Here is a 20,482-nt window from a genome sequence, read left to right on the forward strand (position 1 = left end):
CCCCACTGCACCCATACCAATCCAGTCCACCCCACCCCACCCACCCTTCTCCCATATAATCATCTAATCCACCCCTAGCCAGCCCATTCCAGTCCACCTTTCTCCAGTATAATAATCTAATCCATTCCACTCCAGTTTAATCCATTTTATTCCAATCTAATTCTCCCCACCCACCCAGTCTAATCCACCCTATTTCAATCCACTCTACCCCACTGAATCCAATCCACCTCACTCCAATTCAGTCTACCCACCCCACCCCAATCTGTCCACTCCAGTCTAATCCACTCCACTCCACTCTACTCTAATTCATCCCACAGCAGTCCAGTCCATCTCACTCCAATCCACCCCACTCTAATCAAATCTAATCCACTCCACTCTGCACCCCAACTCCACTCTACAACACTTTACTCCCCCTGTACCACTTTACAACACTGTACACCCCTCCCCCACGAACTGTACTCCAGCATCTTCACTCTGACACTCCACTGCACTACGTTTCAGCCATACTCGTGTACAACATGGCTAAAACTCATTGCCTAAAACTCATTGCCTAAGCCAATAAATACCTCTCGCATAAGCGAGGCCTATTGGCTTTGCTGATGTTTGTTTTATGCAGTCTTCCAGTGGATGCCCATCAAGGTTAGTATAGAAAAGCGTTTTGTGGTCAGAATATTTGTTTACATTTATACGTTTTGGATCAGTGTTAATATGGCATTCAGAGGTCGGAGTTCCCAGCTTTCTGAAGTCAGTACACGGTTTTTCTGATAGTTCTGTGCCCCTTTTGGCAGTATGGGCGAAAACAGGGTAACATATACGAGTGAAGAGTGTACACCACACGCCTTGACCCTGCGTTGAAAAGAAGTAGGAAAAGAGTATTAGTTAGTGACATTTTAACGAGAAACCTGGAAGACACAGGAAATGGACGTATACACTCAGGTGGGGTTAGTCTTGCACCATCCCCTGTGGACCTTTTCCCAAAGAAGAAGCGCCCTAGTAATGCATATTTGCTTGGTTGATGTAAATCATTTTCTCGGAGACTGGTGGACGTCAATACGGAAGCCCGGCCTATGAGTCCAGCAGAAATGCATCTTTGCAGATTCCTCCCTGGGCCACATTTCATTTTTTGCAATGTATTTATAAATGTAGTTTAGAAGTGTGATGCTTGACTGCTTTATTCTGCAGGCATCTTCTGCAGAAATGTAGTTGAAGTTTCCCTGAGCTGGTCAGTTGTTTATGCTAGGAGCCTGCTCCGCCCTTTATGCAACGCGTTATATTGTGTTCTCAAAAGGCTGCAAAAAGGCATTATTTTGCTTTCCAGCTGAAAATGTTTTATACACATTCTATGGCTACGACGTTTTTGGAAAATGCTGTAAGTAGAGATAGTCCACTACGGCACATGTGTTGTGGAGGCAGAAGTGATTTAGAGCCCGAGAAGAATTCATAAAGTAACAGAATACATTTCGTTGAAAGTGCCACCGCCACCCGCTACACTAATGCAAGCACACCCCTTGTTGATGTTCAGTGATGCGGTTACATTGTCTCTTCCAGCATCCAGAGATGGAGTCTGGAACTGTTTTCTTAAAAAAAAAAAAAAAAAAGAGATGTGCATCTCCGAAAAAAGGAACGGGGATCGTGAAGCATCTGCTAAGGAGTGAAGTTCTAGGAGGCATGGGAAATCACATATTCAAACCATCAAACATAAGTTTCTAGAATCTATTAGGTCAAAGAGGTTTTTATGCTTCAACGAATCAACATACCACATCGTTTTCTCCGTAGCAACGGTTTTTGCAAAATCTCACCTCGGATGCCAGGGCGCTGTGTGACTTGGCTCACAGACATGAACGTCAGGTCAACAGTGCAAAACGAGAAAACATGGCATTGGCGCATTTAAATCATGGAGCACTTGCATAAGACCATTCATCTCGTCTGACTGCTTCATTTGCAGTCTTTGCTTCGCTGCTTTAAATGTTTGTCCTGAACAGCTCTGCTTTGTGTCCCTGACCCCCGCGGGGAACGATAAATGCTCTGTTTTCTACAAGAGCTAGCTAGGGTGCGGAAGTGAATGGGTGCGTGATCATCTGTAAATCTAGACGGACTGTGTCACACTCTAGCTTAGTCATTAGAAGGACATGGGGAATCATCTACTCGCCTTTATAGGACTGAAGTATATCCTGTGATACTATAAAGCACATTCAGACTTTTTAATGGGCTCCTTCCTAGTTCTACACAAGGAGTGTAAGCACAGCGTTGGCACCTTTGAGACACATTGTCAGATTCGCTGCACCGTTTTGTTTCTCCACAGCATTTACCTCTGGCCCTTAATTGTTTGCAAAGTTTTCCCTTTGAGCCACAGTCCATGGTTGAGCTTAAATTACTTTAAAATGATTTTTCTTGTGGACATCACATCCACCAGGTTAGGTGAGTTGGATGCATTAATGTGTAAGCACCCAGAATTAAGGATTATAAAAGATGGAATTGTGTTAAGGACTGCTCCTGGTTTTTTGGATGAAGAATTCTTCTTTGTCTCATAGAGAACAGGAACACGTTTCTGCTCTCTTTTTTTTCCCAACCCATCATCACAGGAGGAACTTTTGCTACACTCTTTGTATGTTAGGAGAAAGATTTCAGGAAGACAGATCATTTGCTCCTTACGTTTGGTGGAGTTAACCATGGTAGCCAAGCTTCTGTCATTGCCCCATCTGGTCCTAGAAGAGAAAACGTCTAGTCGGCTCAAGAACATTCTAAAGTTCCACTCTCTGCTAAGATCCAGGAAAGATAAACAGGAGACATTGCTGCCTCTTGTGCTGAATTCAAGGGTGTTTCCTTCGCAGGGATTTGCCGACTCTCCACACATTTTTAAAACCTTACACAATCCAGGGTGCGGGAATATCGTTTGATAATTTTGGCCACAAGGTTTTGTTATCCGTTAATGATGGATGATTTCTCTGTTACTGGATACTTTCTTTTGAATTTCAATATTAAATACTTCATTGTAGCGATAGTGAGTTATGGACTCATTTTTTTTCTTTTTCTTTCTTCGGTCAGATTAGCTTTGGTATTCCTCCTAAGGAATAACTAGGACATATGGATAATTCTCTAGTAACCGGAGCATCATCGCAAAGATATACTTTCACATTTTCTTCTATCACCATGCTCATTCTGTGCATGTTGTCACATTCTGGTTCGGCGCTTTCAGAGTGATGCCAAGGTTCATGAGGCGTTTTAATTAACTTCAGTGGCAGCTCATACACACCCTGCAGTGTGGGGTTGTTGTGCATAGAACAATCCTGTTCAGCACACTGTTGGAAAAAACACAGTGCAGCAGGCTCCATGAACAGCCTTGCGCACAGTATTCTTGACGTCAGATCTGCTTCGCAATATAAAATGTTTGCAGTTGTTGGCTTCTACTTGATATTTGTATAGTGCAGGAGGATGAAAAGTGCAGGAGGTGAAGAAGACACTGTTTTCATGACCAGGGCCGGGCCAGGCCGGCCAGCCACTTAACTCATCTACATTTCTCCGGGGCTGGGGCTCTTGGATGCCAGTTTTTGATGGTGCAGGTCTGCTTCAGGATCTTCAGAAAGGCTTTGCAGCTCCCCGGGGTTTATTGCAAACGACACTCTGGGCATATGGGCTGTGGGAAGAGGGCTGAGAGCTCAAATGAGTGACCAAGAATTCAGAAAGATAATGTGTTCCACCTTTGGGACCTGTTGGCTTTGCCTATACCTTTTGGCAATGCTGTGCAGCATCAGGAAGATGCTATGTAGTATGGCCAAAAGTTAATAGGAGAAAAAACAGAATGCATAAAAAGGTGCAGTGTTGTGGACGCAGCAACCACGTCATTTTGTAGGCATGCACTTGTGCAGTTATAGGAATGTGGCTACAAATTGATGCAGGCAACATTTTTATTTACTGATGCAAGATGAATCGGTTAAAAAAATGAAAAAGAAGTAGTGTGAACATATTTTTTGTGTTTTGTTTTAATAAGTTCTGGGCTGGTGCCAATTTGGTACCTTCCCACCAAGAACAAGATTACATTATAAACAAGCATTTGCAATGCAACGGGTCTCGCATTTCTCAGAGTTAGAGCTATTAGCAGTTGTAAACTCCCAACCGGACTTTTCTTGCCACATTAAATGGGAAAAAAAGAGCGCAATCGCGCTGCTACAGTTCACTTGTAGTGAAACATATCGGCAAAAGTGCAATTATCTACGTAACCGGCAAAAGTGCAATTAACTATGTAACAGTGTCGATGTCATGCAAAGCACTCGACTTCTGCTAAGCGAGATCGCGCTGCGAGAAAAGAGAGAAAAAGTAGTCCACAAACCAGACGGAAAACAGTGAGCCTCGTATGTTTTCAGTACTTGGTCGCTGCGCTCGAGGAGGGTTAACCACCGAAAAAGGCATGACGTATGCATGCCTTCCACTAATGAAAGCAAGCAGATTTTAAAAGGCAAACCCACAAACCAATGAAAGACACTGACATGACATGGATGGAGCTCTGAGCCCTTTTCTAACTACTAAAGCATCTTGCAAGCGATATGCATGCGCAAGCGCGTGATATCGCAGGCTCGACCCTAAAAAGACTGGGAGCCTGGGGGACACCAAAGGAGCGGATGGAGGAGGAGAAAAGGAGTTTATGACGGAGACTGAGATGGCTAGTACAGTAAGTAAGAACACTGAATGTGGGGTAGGAGTTTGGCTGGGGCTGGGGAACACAAGAGGGTTTGCAAAGCGAGAGAGATGGTATCATGGACCATGGGTTGGAAATGCACAAGGGAGAGAGCTGGAAAGCATGCACTCTTATCGAGCGCTTAAGCAAAAGGAAAAACATAGGTTCATAAAAGTGAGCAGTGGAAGGACAGAACCCAGCCAGTCAGAGAGATGATTTGAAGAGGCTATGACCAGGGCAGAGACAGACACAAGATGGACAAGCTGGGCTGAAGAAAGTCGACGAATAAGAAGTAAGCAAATTAGTGACTATAAAACCAACCATTGCCTAGCAATCAGCAGGTCGTAAGCCTCTGTGTTCTTGGGAAGCCCACTGTATGTCTTTCCGTGTACATCAACCAGCCGTCCGTTTACATCTGCTTATGTGAGAGGTTTCCATATAACTATCATCGGGCCATAATCCCTTTCTGCATTTGTAATGGAAACTTGACAACCCTAAACAGAATATACGACGAAACAACGACTGCAAAAACAACTACTGCCTTAACAACGAGGTCGGAACACCGACCTCGTTGCTACTACTAATGATTTTACCACGAATGCCTTAACAACGATATTTCGTTGTAAAGGCATTCCTGATAAAATCATTAGCAATAGGCACCATTCACCCTACATCCCTCACCCCACCCCCCAACCCCACCCCAAAACCTAAAACCCCCTCACCCCCCACCCACTCCCCAAAACCAAAAACGCCCCACCCCCCCAAACCCACCCCAAAACCGAAAACCCCGTGACCCCCCACCCACTCCCCAAAACCAAAAACGCCCCACCCCCCAACCCCACCCTAAAACCTAAAACCCCCTGACCCCCACCCACTCCCCAAAACCAAAAACGCCCCACCCCAAAACCTAAAACCCCCTGACCCCCCCACCCACTCCCCAAAACCAAAAACGCCCCACCCCCCCAACCCCACCCCAAAACCTAAAACCCCCTGACCCCCCACCCACTCCCCAAAACCAAAAACGCCCAACCCCACCCCAAAACCTAAAACCCACTGACCCCCCACCCACTCCCCAAAACCAAAAACGCCCCACCCCCCAACCCCACCCCAAAACCCCCTGAACACCCACCCACTCCCCAAAACCAAAAACGCCCCACCCCCCCAACCCCACCCCAAAACCTAAAACCCCCTGACCCCCCACCCCCTCCCCAAAACCTAAACCCACCACTTACCTTCGCCAAGTCCCTTCTTTGTACCTTAACCACGCATGTTCGTTGTTCAGAACATACGTAGTTAAGGCACAAAAAAACGAAGTCGTGGTTAAAAAAAGCGTTGTTGCGCTTTCGTTAACCACGACCTTCGTAAAAAAAAAAGTCGTAAAAAAGGATGTTTCCCCCCTAAACAGTTGGTTATTTAATGCTTAGGCTACCACCTGGATACCTAAGTTATGCAGCATATACAGATCATCCAGGATATTGCGGTATTAACAGCAAATTTTGAGGCACAAAATGTGAAATTTTGTGACACAGTATTGTGCATTTGTGTGCCTCTTTAATTTGTTGTTGTTAATTAGTTTTGCACAATTTTGATTTAGAGTTGGAGGTTTATACTATTAGCCATCTAATGTATCTTTAGGCCTGTGTGAATTGTCCCCTGTAGGAATGCTCTTTCCATATATATCTATATATATATCTCTCTCTATATATAAATATATATGTATGTGTATATTATATATATATATATATTTTTTTTTTTTCCAACCGGTTTTATTATGGATTACTACATATATTGAATGAGTGCTCAGATACAATAAAAGGTATTTTGTATTTTTAATCGCCCTGGAAGTGTGTGCTGTTCTTTGTTCCAAAGGATCAAAGGATGCTATGGGGATATTGAAACGGGCAACTGGCTTCCATCAGTTCCACACTAGCCCTGATATGTAGTAAGTGTTCTAGCCAACAGATATGGATATTTTACTGAAAAAAGGTTACAGGGACATTATAGTTAGGAAATAAAATTTAAAAAACCTTAGAAATTCACTGAAAAAAACAAAGGTTACAGCGGCGTTACAAAACTATAACTCGCGCCCTTGGCATGCACAGTTTTCTCATCAATAATTTTACTACAAATGTTGCAGTGATGTCATCAATGATGTCATAGAAGATGTCATGAGTGATGTAATATGTGGGGTAATTAGCAGTGAATGGCGAAGGTGCGAATGATAGTTAATTGAGATGACTATAACTGCTGATGTTCTAAGGTTTTGTGTGCAAAATCTGAGCCTAACTATAATGTCCCTGTGACTTTTTTTTTCCTGTGAATTTCTACATTTTTTTGCTAAAACTACTGAACAGATTTACACCAGATTTCAAAAAGCACTCATCCTGGACAAAGATCTAGCTTTCTGCCAAACTTGGTGTAATTCTGTTCAGCTGTAATAGTGTCTAAAATCCCTATCGGTAATTGCATGGGGGAAATGCGTTTTGAGACCCCTGAACCCAACCCCCTCACACTTTTTCTCAGCTCCCGCTTGACACATCACCCCAAAACTTTACAGGCAGCAGCTGAAGTGACTGTCAAACTGGGTTGGAACATTTTGTGAAGATTTGTCAAATGGTGCCAATGTTATTAGCAAAACAAAAAAAGGCTTTCCCAATGGAAACTAGGTCCAAACTATAACTACCTACTGGCAAGCACCAATAGGTAAAATATATTGCTCCCTATCGGGTTAGGCTTCTCAGATAGGAGATAGCTGGAGTCCTATCTCCGTCTTGATGAAACGCACTGGGTGGTCTGCTTCTCTGCTGCTGTCTGCCAGGCTCAGGCAGTGGTTCATCCTCTGGCAAGAGGGCAGCTAAACTTATGGGTGGGGAGCACAAAAAAAACAACATTAAGTTTTATTGCAACAGATGTGTAAAAATAGCCGGCATCGCGTTCCTCCTCAAATTTCACAGGAAAATCGTCTTTTGCAAAATCACAAAAAGCTGGGTGGGGAGGGCTATATATATATAAATTGGATCCAAAAGGATCACTCATACTTTTGTAGCATGCTTCATCTTAGACAACCTCATCCCACCAAGATAACATGACTTAAAAAATGAAGATACCGGGTAATGGCCGGATTCAGATTGTTCATTAAAAATACCTTGAGGTACCTCGGGTATAATCACAAGAAAATGCGAAGATGGATGTAAATTGGGTGTAATGGCCCATTCATCCTCAGTTATGGCAACATGTGGAAATATTGGTCAAGGGCTCCTAGTACTAACTAGAGCCTTTACTTGTGAAAAACGAATTTCATACCTCCTAAACGAGTACTAATACACCTAAAAGAACAATACCACAATATTATATATACATACTGTGCCAGATTGTGTAAGTAATTAAAGCATGAACTGTGGACTATCATCAGCACTGGTTGTTAATCGCCAGTTGCTTGTGACACAGGGTGAAACCGCACAGTAAAAATACTCGCACATGTGCTCAGTGTGGGGAAGGTGAAAAGTCACATACCACTACCACTACCACTTAACCTAGCTGAGGGTTGCTATGGCGTCATGGTCTGGGCAGAGGTGACACCCTATATAGTAACTAGCTTACAAGGGCTCAGGGGGAAAATCAATAATTTCTAAAATAAGCATACTCACATGAATCAGTGCATACATATACACCTATATGACTGTGGTTAATGGCCAAGCACATGCTAATATCCATCATTCATTTGTGGGAATCACATATATAGCCATAGGTAAAGCACCACAGCATACATAAGATTATTTGAGACCTATTGGTATTTGGAAGATTTTACTGCACACTTAATCTTGTATGCAGCTGCAGTTTGCTGATCAATCTCGTCCCGGGACAGAAATTACAGGTGACATTGTGACTCGTTATTTATGTACACCATCGCATCTTAGTGGTTTGTGGAATAGTTTTAGAAGATTTGCAATGGTTTAACCTCTGACTCTCCTGTAGTGACAGAGCAACCCTAAACAGTTGGCCTACAACATTGCTTTACTGGAAGAATTTCTTCTTCTTGTGACTACAAAATATCAAACGTGCGCCAGAGTTGTCTTGTACATTGATACCAAACAATATGTGTGTAGAATCTAAAGAGGTGGTAGATAGCTTTTGCTAGATGGGGGCTGCTGATAGTATTAATCTAATTCATTTTAATATGTTCTACTACTTGTATTTTTCTTAGCAAGTAATGGTTGCTGCATTGACCATCCTGCATTTTTGAACTTTTTTCATTTTTTTACTGCGTACCTTCATAAAAAGAGTTGACTGACAGTTACATAAGTAGTGAGAGTAGGAACGTGATATTAACAAATCTGCTTCTCCTTTCAAACTTTTACATATGGCACTGGTCAGGCACTTTTTGAGGGGGCTACGACCCTGACACTGAAATGGCCAGATTCTTTAGCTGTGTAGAATACAGAACATTCCTTTCCAGCGGCAGCTGCCACATAACGCGTGGTGGGGGGTGGGAGGTCGCTGCTTTCATGCAAAACCTTGCATGAAAACAGCACCAGGATTGGTCTGAGTGGCAGTAAATGCCGCTCAGACACAGCCCTGGGGTCTGTGCAGTTTCTCGAGCCCGGCTGTGTACACAGCCAAGCCGGAGAAACCTAAGTGCGCATGTATGTTTGGCCGGCCTCAGACGACTAGCCAAAAACATATGTGCACTTAGGTGCACTCTCCCCTCCTCCCACCTCCTGTGGCCCAGCCCCTCTCTACAAGCTGTTGTTTTATTTGTCTGCTCTGGCACAGCCAGTGGGGTGACACTCATTCGCCATAGCAAAGGAGCTGCCCCTGTTCCTTTCTAGAAAGCTCTAGTCCTTGCTTTTATGTTGAATTGAAAGGCTGTTAGGTTTATTAGATGTTTTACCATTAGATGTGTGTTGGAGAGCCAATATTCTCCTTGGAGTAAATGTACGTTTTACAAGAAACCCAAAAAAGTGGTTCCAAAGACACTTTATATTATAAAAGCGAACAAGCTCATGCTAACTAATTAATGTGCTACAAACTGATGAGTGGTGTATTTTACAAGAAATATACTCCTTTCATTGTGAACAGCATGGATGTCATTTGGGGGTTGCCAGGGGTTGCAGCTGCAACCCCTGAATTTCCCTTTGCAATCCCGACACTTCCTTCGTGATCCCTGGCCTCAGAGATGGCAACGTTAATGCCAAGAACGGAAGGGTAGCTCGCAATACCAGAGTCTGGCTCCAGACTCCTTTTCTGCTAATTTTTATAACATTAATAGTAATTAATAATCTATTGTTCACTATTAACGTAATACAAAAGTGGAACAGCACAATCTGGAACGGAACCTCCAGTGGCATCTTAGGTAAATGCATTAAATACTTTTCAGTATATTTTATATGTGCGCATTTGGGTGAAAGAGAGTTCTGGTGAGAGTGTGAGCATGTATGTTAGTATGTGGAATAGTGTTTGTGTCTGAAGGTTTGGGAATGAGAATATATAGGTGGGTCAGAGTAAGAGTGATCAGTAGAGTGAGAATGAGTGAATTAGGGTGAGTGAGTGCAGTTATTGTGATTTCATGAGGCTTAAGGTCATGTGACATCACTTCCTTTGGCATCATTAAGGTCACCTGGTGTATGATGTCACTTCTGCTACCCCTGGCATTTTGGTGAATCGATGCCCATGGTGAACAGTTCTGCAGCTACAGGGGATTTGCAAATTTCAACAAGTAGGCTCAGCCTGTACAAAGCGGTAGTTCCCAGACATGACATGGATTACAGCCTTCCAGGAGTTTCTCCATGGTTGCAGGACCACAGTTACGCTCACCCCCTCCATGTTTGGGATTTCCTCTCAAACAGCCTTGTCTGTTGGCTATCATATATGTATTCCTTGAAGCAGAAGCCTATGTTCCTGTGAAAGGGACCTAGACCTACCAGACAAGGAACCTTGGCGCCTGTTGGAATTACCACCTGGATGTCTTGTAGGATATGTGTGTGCCAGAAATTCTTTCCCCAACGTGTAAATGCTCTTTGTATATACACAGCAATTTTACGCAGGTTTGTAAGTTCATTTGAAGTCGCAGTACCAAGGGTGAACAAACTTTGAAATGTGAACTATGTGTTATTTACTTGCAGACACTTTGATCACAGAGAGTAAGAAGTTCAATATTAGCTACTAATGGTCAGTTTATTTACACTTTATGCTCAGATGTAGCTAGATTCAAATCAAATCATTCTGCAACCTTTCATGAACACGAATCCATATATTTAGATATTGGTGCTCCATTTGCTGATCAGAATCAATCGAACGTAAACAAAATAATTGAAAACCAATGCTGTATATCCATGTGATTTTTTTTTCTTCTCATTATAGATCTTGACATCAAGACATTTGGTAATGGCAGTGTAAAAATTCAAAAAGTTGAATGTGACAACTGTAAGATTGAAACTGAGAAGGGGGACAGTCTTCTCCAATCAGTAAAGGTACGAAACAACTAGTTATGCAGTAATAAATTGCTTTATGAACGTAGTTTGGATACAACTCTCAAATATGGTAATGGATATTACAGGTGCATGGCATGGCTTCCTGTGGCGACGTATTAGTTAGTCTCTCGCACTGTAACAAATGAACAAAGGTTTATCTTTTAGGCTTTACAATGACATAATTAACAATATTAGAAGGTGAACTCAAATATCATTACAGTTAATGAAAAATGATTAAAGGGTGTCAGAATACACCAGTGGAAAACCACTCCATAACTTTGAACAAAAGCAGAAAGCAGACCGTTTTATGTGGTATGAATGAATATGAAATTAGTATTTCTGGGGGAAAAAGAGGAGGCACATTTGTCCCCATTTACTACTGAAACAGTGTGAACATCAACAGAATGAACAAAGAGGTCTAAATTGACAACTCTCAGTGTGTATGAATAATAGGCTTTGTAAGCAAGCCTTTCTCTTGGGTATTAACAAACTTTTTTTTTCATAGTAAAATCTTCAGTTCAAACTTGATCTTTCGAAGTTCCGAGATGGGAGGAAATCCCCCTTCCACTGCCGTTCCACTCTTTGCATATTGCTTAATCTTTATATCATTTTCTACTGTCTCAATTGATGTCCTTTTGACTATGTTACAGCCTGTTAAGTGTTTTGGCATGATTGTATGGGTTTGGTGTGTACAAAAGACATCTGCCTCCGCTTCTGCCCATAGTTATGAGCCATGTTTCATAAAAATAAAAAAAAAGATGGAAGAAGATTCTGCATTTTATAGTAACAGTCATGGTAATTGCAGATTGACATTGCATTTTATCTGACAACTCGTTGATACGCCTCAGTGCACCTCTCATTTTGTTGTGTATATTGAAGATTTTATCATTTTAGAACTTGGTTTCATTAGGTTGCTGGGGGTTAAATTTGAGTTGCATTCCATTGCAATAAGATTGGAGTTGTTGGTTATGTTTGAATAACACTTAGGAAGATTAAAAAAAAAAAAACGTAATTTGATGTATTGACTTGCTTCTGTGCAACACTTGTGCTTCAGTAAGATTGTTGAAGAGCATCCTTAATATAGTTATGCTGAAAGATTGATCAGTGTGCCGCAACGAAAACATAAAAACTGACTTTTCAGTGATTACATTTACATTGTTTTGAGTAATTTACTTTGTTCACAGTTACTAAGGTTTTCTTGCCTTGGCATGCTTGTGGGTCCCATACTTAAGAAGCTATAATTTTCAGTGAGTAATTTTCCACCCCTGCCGTAGAGCATGGACCTAGCACATCTTCCTGTTCGCGGCCAACATCCTTCTACTGGCTACATGCTCCTCCAGATCTTTTCTTTTCTTCTTTACTTTTTGCCATGCACTCTATATGAGTGCATGGCACTGATCAGTCTATCTGCCCTTTTCCTGCTGTCTGTTGTTGCTTCTCTCTCCCAGCAGTTCCATGTTGCTTCCATCCCATGCCATCATCCCACTGTCCCTTGTTTCACCCTCCCTCCTTCCTCACACCTCCTTGGGGTAGCATGTCCCCCACTTGATTTTTTAGACATGTTGCACAGCAGCGAGGGCTGTCATATGTTATGGGCAGTTGTTGTCAGCACAAAGAGCAGTTTCTGCTGGAGCTTCACATTGGCAGTCACTTGTGGTCAATTCTTGATGCACAGAGATCACTTTGTTGATGTGTTGAGCAGAAAGCGTCTGTATATTCTCTTTTTCTTCTGGAGGAGTTCATGCGGATACCAGCCAAGGGACCAAGACCTGGAGGCACCTCTTGGGGATCAGGGGTTACTCGGGTAGAGGCACAAGGCACAAGGGCTGAGGCAGGTACTGTTGGTCTTAGGAAGCGGCAGGGATGCCTCTGGAAGCTTGCTGTGTCCCTGTAGCTTAAGCAAGAGGACTTCCTTCTTCAGACAGCATGGCATTCCCTCTTCTAAATCTTCAACTGGTCCAGGAATGTTCTTGGGAGAGTTTCTGAAGGTCCCACCTTTATACCGGATACTGGCCTTTTTATGGGGGAATTCACTGACCTATGGTACAGCACCTCCCACCATCCTGTTTGGAAGACCCACTCCCCTCATACCTAGGCCTTCTTTGTTACCATTTCTGGAAGCAACACACAACCCACAACAGCGGATTCATTTGTAGTCATGTGACCAGAGATACTGGCAGTAGTGCACATGTGGGTTAGGGCAGAACAATGCCAACTTTCTAAAAATGGCATTTTCAAAATAGTAAATTAAAAAATGCCTTTACGGCTAAAGGGAATTCTAAATTACAATTCGTTTCAGGGTAAACAGCCTTTCTATATCTGGACTAAAATTAGCACACATTAAGTGTAGTAATATATTGCACCGTTAGTCTCTCAAATGGATTTTTAGACTATCAGGACATGTAAAACCTAACCCCACATGTGCTACTTTTTAAACACCCTGGACCCTGCCCTAGGTCCCTTAGTGCCCAACATAGTGTGACCTATATGTATTCGAACAGGAATATTTAGTCCTGGCAAACGTCTATTTTGCCAGGTTGAAATAGCAGTTTAAAACTGGGCTACAGGCTGCAGTGGCAGGCCTGATATATTTTAAAAGGCTACTTTAGTGGCTGGCACAATGAGTGCTTCTGCCCACTAGTAGCATTTAATTTACAAGCCATGGGGACCTGTAGTACCATATACTAGGAATGTACAGGTCAATTAAGTATACCAATCAGGTGTAAGCTAATGTTAATGTGTTTAGAAGGGAGAGCACACACACTTAACTATTGGTTAGTGCACAGAGTTCTAAAAGCCAACATAAACTAGTTCAGCAAAGGAAGGAAAACATTTGGGGTGATCCTGCACAGAGGGCCAGGACCATCAATCAGTCAATTCTGAGGGCATGGGCAGTTAAAAGTTACCCCTGCATAACACTTCTAAAGGGAATCATTGACTTCTAGATAGGTATTTCAGATGCTTTAATTACAAATAAGAGGTATGATTATGTTTCCTTTTTTATGGTAAATAAACAGCAACATTATTTGTAAACTTGTGGCAGAATAGTTGTTACTAAACATCCACTGTTATAAGGACTTGCAAATCTCCTTGGTTATAGAAAAATATATTGTTGGATGTAGTTTGTGAGCAGAATAACATTTCTCTACTACTATTACTAATGAATACCTTTTTTTCGTATTAAAGCTTCCTACTGCACTCCTGTCATTTCTAAGTATTATAAATAAAAGGTGGTACTTTTGCCAATTTAATGGTACTTAGCTTACTGGACTCGGCAAGCTTTAAATGATTGAACTATCTACCTGGCCCAAAGTCATTTAAATTAGATCATTTAAAAAAGTTTGCTATTGGAAGAGGCCTACTTCTAGTCACAAATGTTGAAGGAGAATTTCCTTTTACTCTTACCTGTTCTGCACTAAGAAGCCAAATAGACATTATAGTTGGCTTTAATCACTACTTTATGCTATCTTCAGCTATTTTTTGTTTTTCAGGGTCTTTATTTCCTCAACACGAAGTGAATGTTTTAAGGCGCTGATCATTTGGTTGTGATTATGCACTCTAGTACAATGCTGTGTAGATGACCAATTGGTCCTCACACTTGTGCATGGTTTCCTGTACTTTAGTCATACTAAAATGGCATTTCTAATACACTACCAGCATATACCATCACTCAGCGACAATCTAAATAGGTGAACTATAAGAAATATGAATGTTTTTTAAGTGAATAAGCATCTTGCTAATTTTAAATCTTCTCTGAATTCTTTTGTAGAGCCATCACATTTATGTACGAGCTAACGGAGGCAAGATTGTTGGCCGTGGAACACTTCATGGGAATTTGGATATTCGTGCCTCAGGGAAAAGTGTACGTAACTAGATAATGTACTCCTTTTGTTGTTGGCACTGTTTGTAAAGCACCATACAATACAATACAATACAGCTCAATATGCAATTTGTTACACTGGTTATTCTGTGGTTTTCTGTCCTTATTCCTAAAGTGTGGACATGAGCTATTATTTCCAGTAGTTCTTGAGTCTTTAAGTACTGTGGCCTTTCCTGAGGTCCTGTCAAAATGTCTTTTACTTTCGATCTGCCATTGAATAGAATCTACGTCCGTTAACTTAGCCTGTGTTCTATCATATGTAAGGATGCTGAGGTGGACAGTTCAGGTTTTTGAAGTTATTTATGAAATAAAGATGGATCTTTTTTTAGGGCGGTGGTTCTTAACTGTTTGACTTCTGTAGACCCCTGCCCGCCTACCCCCCACCCAAACAGTGACAGAATCACAATCACTAGGGGAAGTCAGAGTTTCACACTGTGATTTTACCGATTCCAACTTCAAAACAATACACAAACATACGGAGCCAGGTGTACATCAAACAAATACATTCATTTTGAAATATTTTATTTAATTAACAAGCATGAAAACGTTTAAAGGTCAAAATGTTAATGGGAAGGATTGAGTTTTTCAAAATGTAGTTTTATTTGTAAAAGGTAAAGCGATAGGCTAGACTCTACCATGTCACTTTATATTTCCCCCCCCTATGCATGCTATCCTCAATGGCCCATATCAGTGCTTCAGGTGCAACCACCAATCATCCATATTAGTTTAAGTTGCTGCAGTTTTGCTGTTCCCATAACTCAGCCTGAGGCAACCAACCTAATTTTTTGCATCCTTTCTTTGTTTCTTTCCTTTTTTCTTTGCTTTCTTTCTTTCCCTTCTCTTCTTGATTTCTTTCTTCCTCGCTCTATCTTACTTTCTTCCTCTCTCCTCTTTCTTCCTCTCTCCTCTTTCTTCCTCGCCCCTCTTTCTTCCTTTCTTCCATCCTTCTGTCCTTCCCCCTGTGTTACCGGCAGCCTCGCTTGACGTATCCCACTAGTGTCCTCATTTAAAAGGAAGACCCGCACTCTAAAGTTACACATGAAATCATCTTCATTCGGAATTGACCAGTATTGGCCACTGGGTAGCCTTTCTCACAATCACCGGCATCATGTTTTAGACTGTTTAAATGTCACCCTTACCACATAGTGAAAAGCATAGAAAAAACACTACATTATGTCGACCTTTATGGTATGGAATCTTGGCATTCTAAAGTATCCCACTATACAAATCTATTGAGTGATTTTTCGTCATACATTTCATATGAACATTTCCTAACTGTTGTTTCAATAATTATTGCACGCATTCCCATTTACTATGACTAATAGTAAATTATTTAGCTTTGTCCTTGTTGCTCTTATTTTATGGTTCTGAATGCCCACTTTGCATACTTTTTTGCAGACTGTGTACCTGGATAAGCTGCAAGGGACCTTCGTTAACATTTGTACAGAAGATGGTCTACTGAAAACACAATATCTTTATGCAGAATCCTCTCTTCTGTCATCAGCTGCTGGCGACATTGCTCTGGGTAGTGTTCATGGTAAGACCAAAGAAAATAAAACATTGTCTGGAGCTGGAAATGCCACATCTAAGTAGATCCTGGTAGTTATGGCACAGAGCAGACAGGCTTAACTTATGGGCAGTGAATAAAGTATTTTTGCCGTACTAAAACAGTAATAAAGTTAAAGTGCAAAACAATAAAAATCCCAATACAGAGTACAATTTAATAAACAAAATGACACCAAAATTCCAATAAATCTGTGGGGAACTGAAGATATGAATTTGTAAAGTTTCAAGTAGCAGTAGCACCAAGAAGAACAAAGTGCCAGTGGTACTCTATGATTGTGGTAGAACAGGACCTAGGCGCAATTTGACACTGACTGCGATGGAGTCAGATCTGACACACTAACTAGGCTTGTCCTGGTCAAAGATGTTACTTTCTGACTTTAGTCTCAATCCAACACAGGAGTACACTTTTATAGCCTTCCAAGATCTCAGGGTAGACTTACAGGGTCGCAGGCAGCGGTCAGTATGAGAGTCTGGTCCAGATGATCTGTAAATTTGCAGGAAAAGGCCCCTTATAGCTTGTTGAGTCCCTGTAGCTTGAAAAGGAGGTCAGCCTAATGACGCTTGGAGTCTGCATCATGTCCTGGGTATAATAAAGAGAGCACATTCAGTCTTCCAGGTCTCTTCTCAAGTTGCTGACAGCAGGTTGAGTCCTGTTCTGATCATCCTTGGATTCAGGAGTGTTGTGAAGTAGGTGCATGTAGATTCCACATTTATACCTGGCATGAGCTAATAGGTGGGAATGACCCTGGGGATGCCCTAACAAATAGGATAAAGCCTTCCCAGGGCTACCCCTATCCTATTTAGGCATTTTCAAGAAGGCCAGTGTCCTTTGGTCATACTAAACCTGGCCTGTGAGGGCTGAGGGTGTGTGTGTGGGGGAGTGTATTATGTTAATCATAGTGTCCTCCCACATATAACACAAAACATACAGTTTGAGGCAGGTCCTTTACCCAGAACAACCTCAGAGACAAAAGTCTGGTAGAACAAAAGCTAGGTTTTCAGCAACCCAACAGTGGATACTCACAAATTGATTCGGCATCTTGTTTCCCTACTTTGAAGTGCACCCCAAATGTTATATGTACATGCAGCAGAATTGTCAAGCAATTGTTGACAATGTGATGTCAAAAAGAGGCACTCTTTGTGATTTGGGCTGGTCTGGCTGTGAGGTCCTGCCTTAATGTCGATTAACATTTGCCTGTGATAGGGGAGGCCTCTTCAATGAGCACCACAAGTGTCATATGAAAATCCTCAATTGCCTTGTCAAGTATGATGTGACATTCAATCAGAATTTGACATTTTGATGTCAAAAACCATCCTCACATTACTACCTTACATATTCTGTAAAGTACAGATAGGTAATCTCTGCCCATTCAGGTCATCCTATTGTTTGCTGCTTGAAACAAGTTCACACCTGTTCTTTTGCTAATTACTGGCTGCAGAAATGAGAGATTAAAATACAGATTTCACTTCGAGGGATTTTAGGCAGGGGAAAGGTAACTTTCTAAAAGTCTCCTTTCCAAAATATTTATTACAAATTTGACTTCACCAGTGAATTGGGCTTGCAATAAATATTTCAAAAACTGAAATTTGTAGCTGTTGCCTACCTGGTGAGAACATTTATTAAACTTGATATTATATTATAATGATATTTGTGTTTTGACCACTGACTCCATGTTGCACTTAGCCTAGCAGCACACCTTCACATTAGTGACCACCAGCTTCATTTTGCCTATTGACTTTATTTTAGCATTAGCCACCACCATGTTAAAAGCTGCAAGTATTTTTCCATGGTACAATGTGCTTCTTGCTCATGTTTTTATTCTGCTTGTTTGCGTGTTCTTTCTCACCAAGGGCTCACTTTGATAAGAATGTACTAGGACGGCAGGTAATGGTTTTGTTTTGATATAGGTCACCTTGGGATTTTGGCCAGTTCCCGACATGTTCTTTTCAAAGCTGACCTAAAGTAACCAGCATTTTTTTAATAATAAACTTATTGAGTGGGAGGGAGTTTCTAGAATTCTCCTCTCGTGTTTATTCAAAGTATATAAGAGACCGAGACCAGATGGACCACGGAGTGACTCAGATCTCGGACATGCTCAGGACACTGAGGTGTGTCATCCGTCCCGTGAGGATAATTGATCTCTCTCTCATTCCACGATCGATTCTGGGATCTGGCGGTCTTATGCTGATTAGGAGGGAGATGACGCAGATTTGCCTGTGCCTCATGGTGTTGAATTTTTACTAATTATTAGCTTTGCATTGTGTATGAATATATATATCCAAATATAGGTATTTGTATCTGTGCATGTATATATTTGTTGTTTATAGATCGAAGATTCTTTGTGCATATTCTCACTTTATTGTGGCACACATTTTAAAGGTGCACTTTCAATTCTACTGACCTTCCTTTATGAACCTTGCAAAGTGATTTAATAAATGTCTTCTTTAGACTAAGAACCGCATTCCAGAGATTTTTGCCAGTGCATGAGTTTTTCAGCTCAGTCATTAGTGAAGCAAAACATTTTGGCGTAGGTCAGACAGTCTAAAGGGAGGTTGGAGGTTGAAAGTGTACGAATTAAAAGTGAAAATATGTGTGGCAGAGTTAAAGGAAGCACCGCAAACCATTTCTGAACATGCATGTGAGATTAAAATGCCTTATGATGTATTGGCAAATGTGTTTCCTTGTTTATCAGGACTTTCTAAATTTTAGGATGGGTGCTTGGATAAAACTGAATTATTAACTGTTCATACATGTTTTTAAAAGGTGCTTTTTGGATGGAATGATGACCCTTTTGTTCTTAGCAAGGGAGGTTGGATACTTTTGTCTGCTTACAGACAAATGCATGAGAAGTGTAAATAGAAGATGAGAAACATGCAATTACAGAAAACTTTTGACACAATAAATACTGTAGCTATGCTGGCTTGTCAGAATAAGTTATTACAAGATAAGGCTGATATCTACCAAGCTGTTACAGGGAAAGCCTTATATGTGATAATGTTGATTCAGTCTCTGCCACTCTGTCGACCAATTTCTTATGATCTTCCTGTAGGAGAATGACATCTTTTGCTACAGTTTAAATGTTCAGTTCCAAAGTCTCTTTAGATTCTTTGATGGCCGCTAGTATTAATACTGTGTGCTATTCTAAGCCTTTATCAGCTGTGCATTGTGATGGTATGCGTGAGTCCTCCCAGTCTTCCTTTACAGCTTCTCCGTGAGCTTGATGTGAAGTCTTTGTGAGTACCATTGTGTAGTCTTTCCCTTACACCCTGTGGGAATTCCTTCCAATGTACAGTCTACTGGTGTGATCGGTTTCTTCTCCTCCCCGATCTTATTTCACTGTAAATACTAAATGGGGCAAAGATTCACAGTTCTAGGGCCACCACCAGTGGGGCCATGGTGATATCAATAACGTAAATTTCAACTCTGCACACCACTGCTCCCTGGGCATGAGCACCCTATCGTAGCCTTTTGGCCGTTCATCTGTGTTGAATTGATCCCTCTGCCTTGGGTCCCTCTTTTCGCCATTTCATACAATGGATGCGGATTTACAAGTGGGAGGAGGGGGCCTGCGTTTTTGCCCTACTTATGAAGTATCTTAAGTGTCTGTAAGAAATTTCCGAAAGGATGTGGGGAAGGTAAAATGCATCAAGGTCTATTTCCCCGTCTCCTAAAATGTTTAATATTCCTGCGATTAATGTGGGGGGAGATTTTAATAGTAGATCCTAATTTCTAGGGTTTATCTGGCCTCACCACGTCTGTCAACTAGGCTGGCTCCTGGTGCCACTTTTATTAAAGTATGCCCAGTTTTAAAAGAGATTCTGGTATTTCCCCCGAGGCCCGGCCAAATCAATAACTCACAGGTGAGGCCTGCTTTAAAGAAATCCCCTGGGGCC

General features: G+C 41.6%; 1 protein-coding gene across 1 annotated transcript in view; it reads left to right on the plus strand.

Annotated features, from left to right (window-relative positions):
* The window catches only part of FAM185A (family with sequence similarity 185 member A), a 97,423-nt gene that overhangs the window by 12,845 nt on the left and 64,096 nt on the right, over window positions 1-20,482 (plus strand). Inside the window, exons 2-4 of the mRNA XM_069229682.1 lie at window positions 11,033-11,142; window positions 14,912-15,004; window positions 16,421-16,559. Of these exons, the coding sequence (XP_069085783.1) occupies window positions 11,033-11,142; window positions 14,912-15,004; window positions 16,421-16,559 (342 nt within the window). The remainder of the gene's footprint in view (window positions 1-11,032; window positions 11,143-14,911; window positions 15,005-16,420; window positions 16,560-20,482) is intronic.

Source organism: Pleurodeles waltl, chromosome 4_1, assembly GCF_031143425.1.
Source record: "Pleurodeles waltl isolate 20211129_DDA chromosome 4_1, aPleWal1.hap1.20221129, whole genome shotgun sequence".
Classification (NCBI taxonomy): domain Eukaryota; kingdom Metazoa; phylum Chordata; class Amphibia; order Caudata; family Salamandridae; genus Pleurodeles; species Pleurodeles waltl.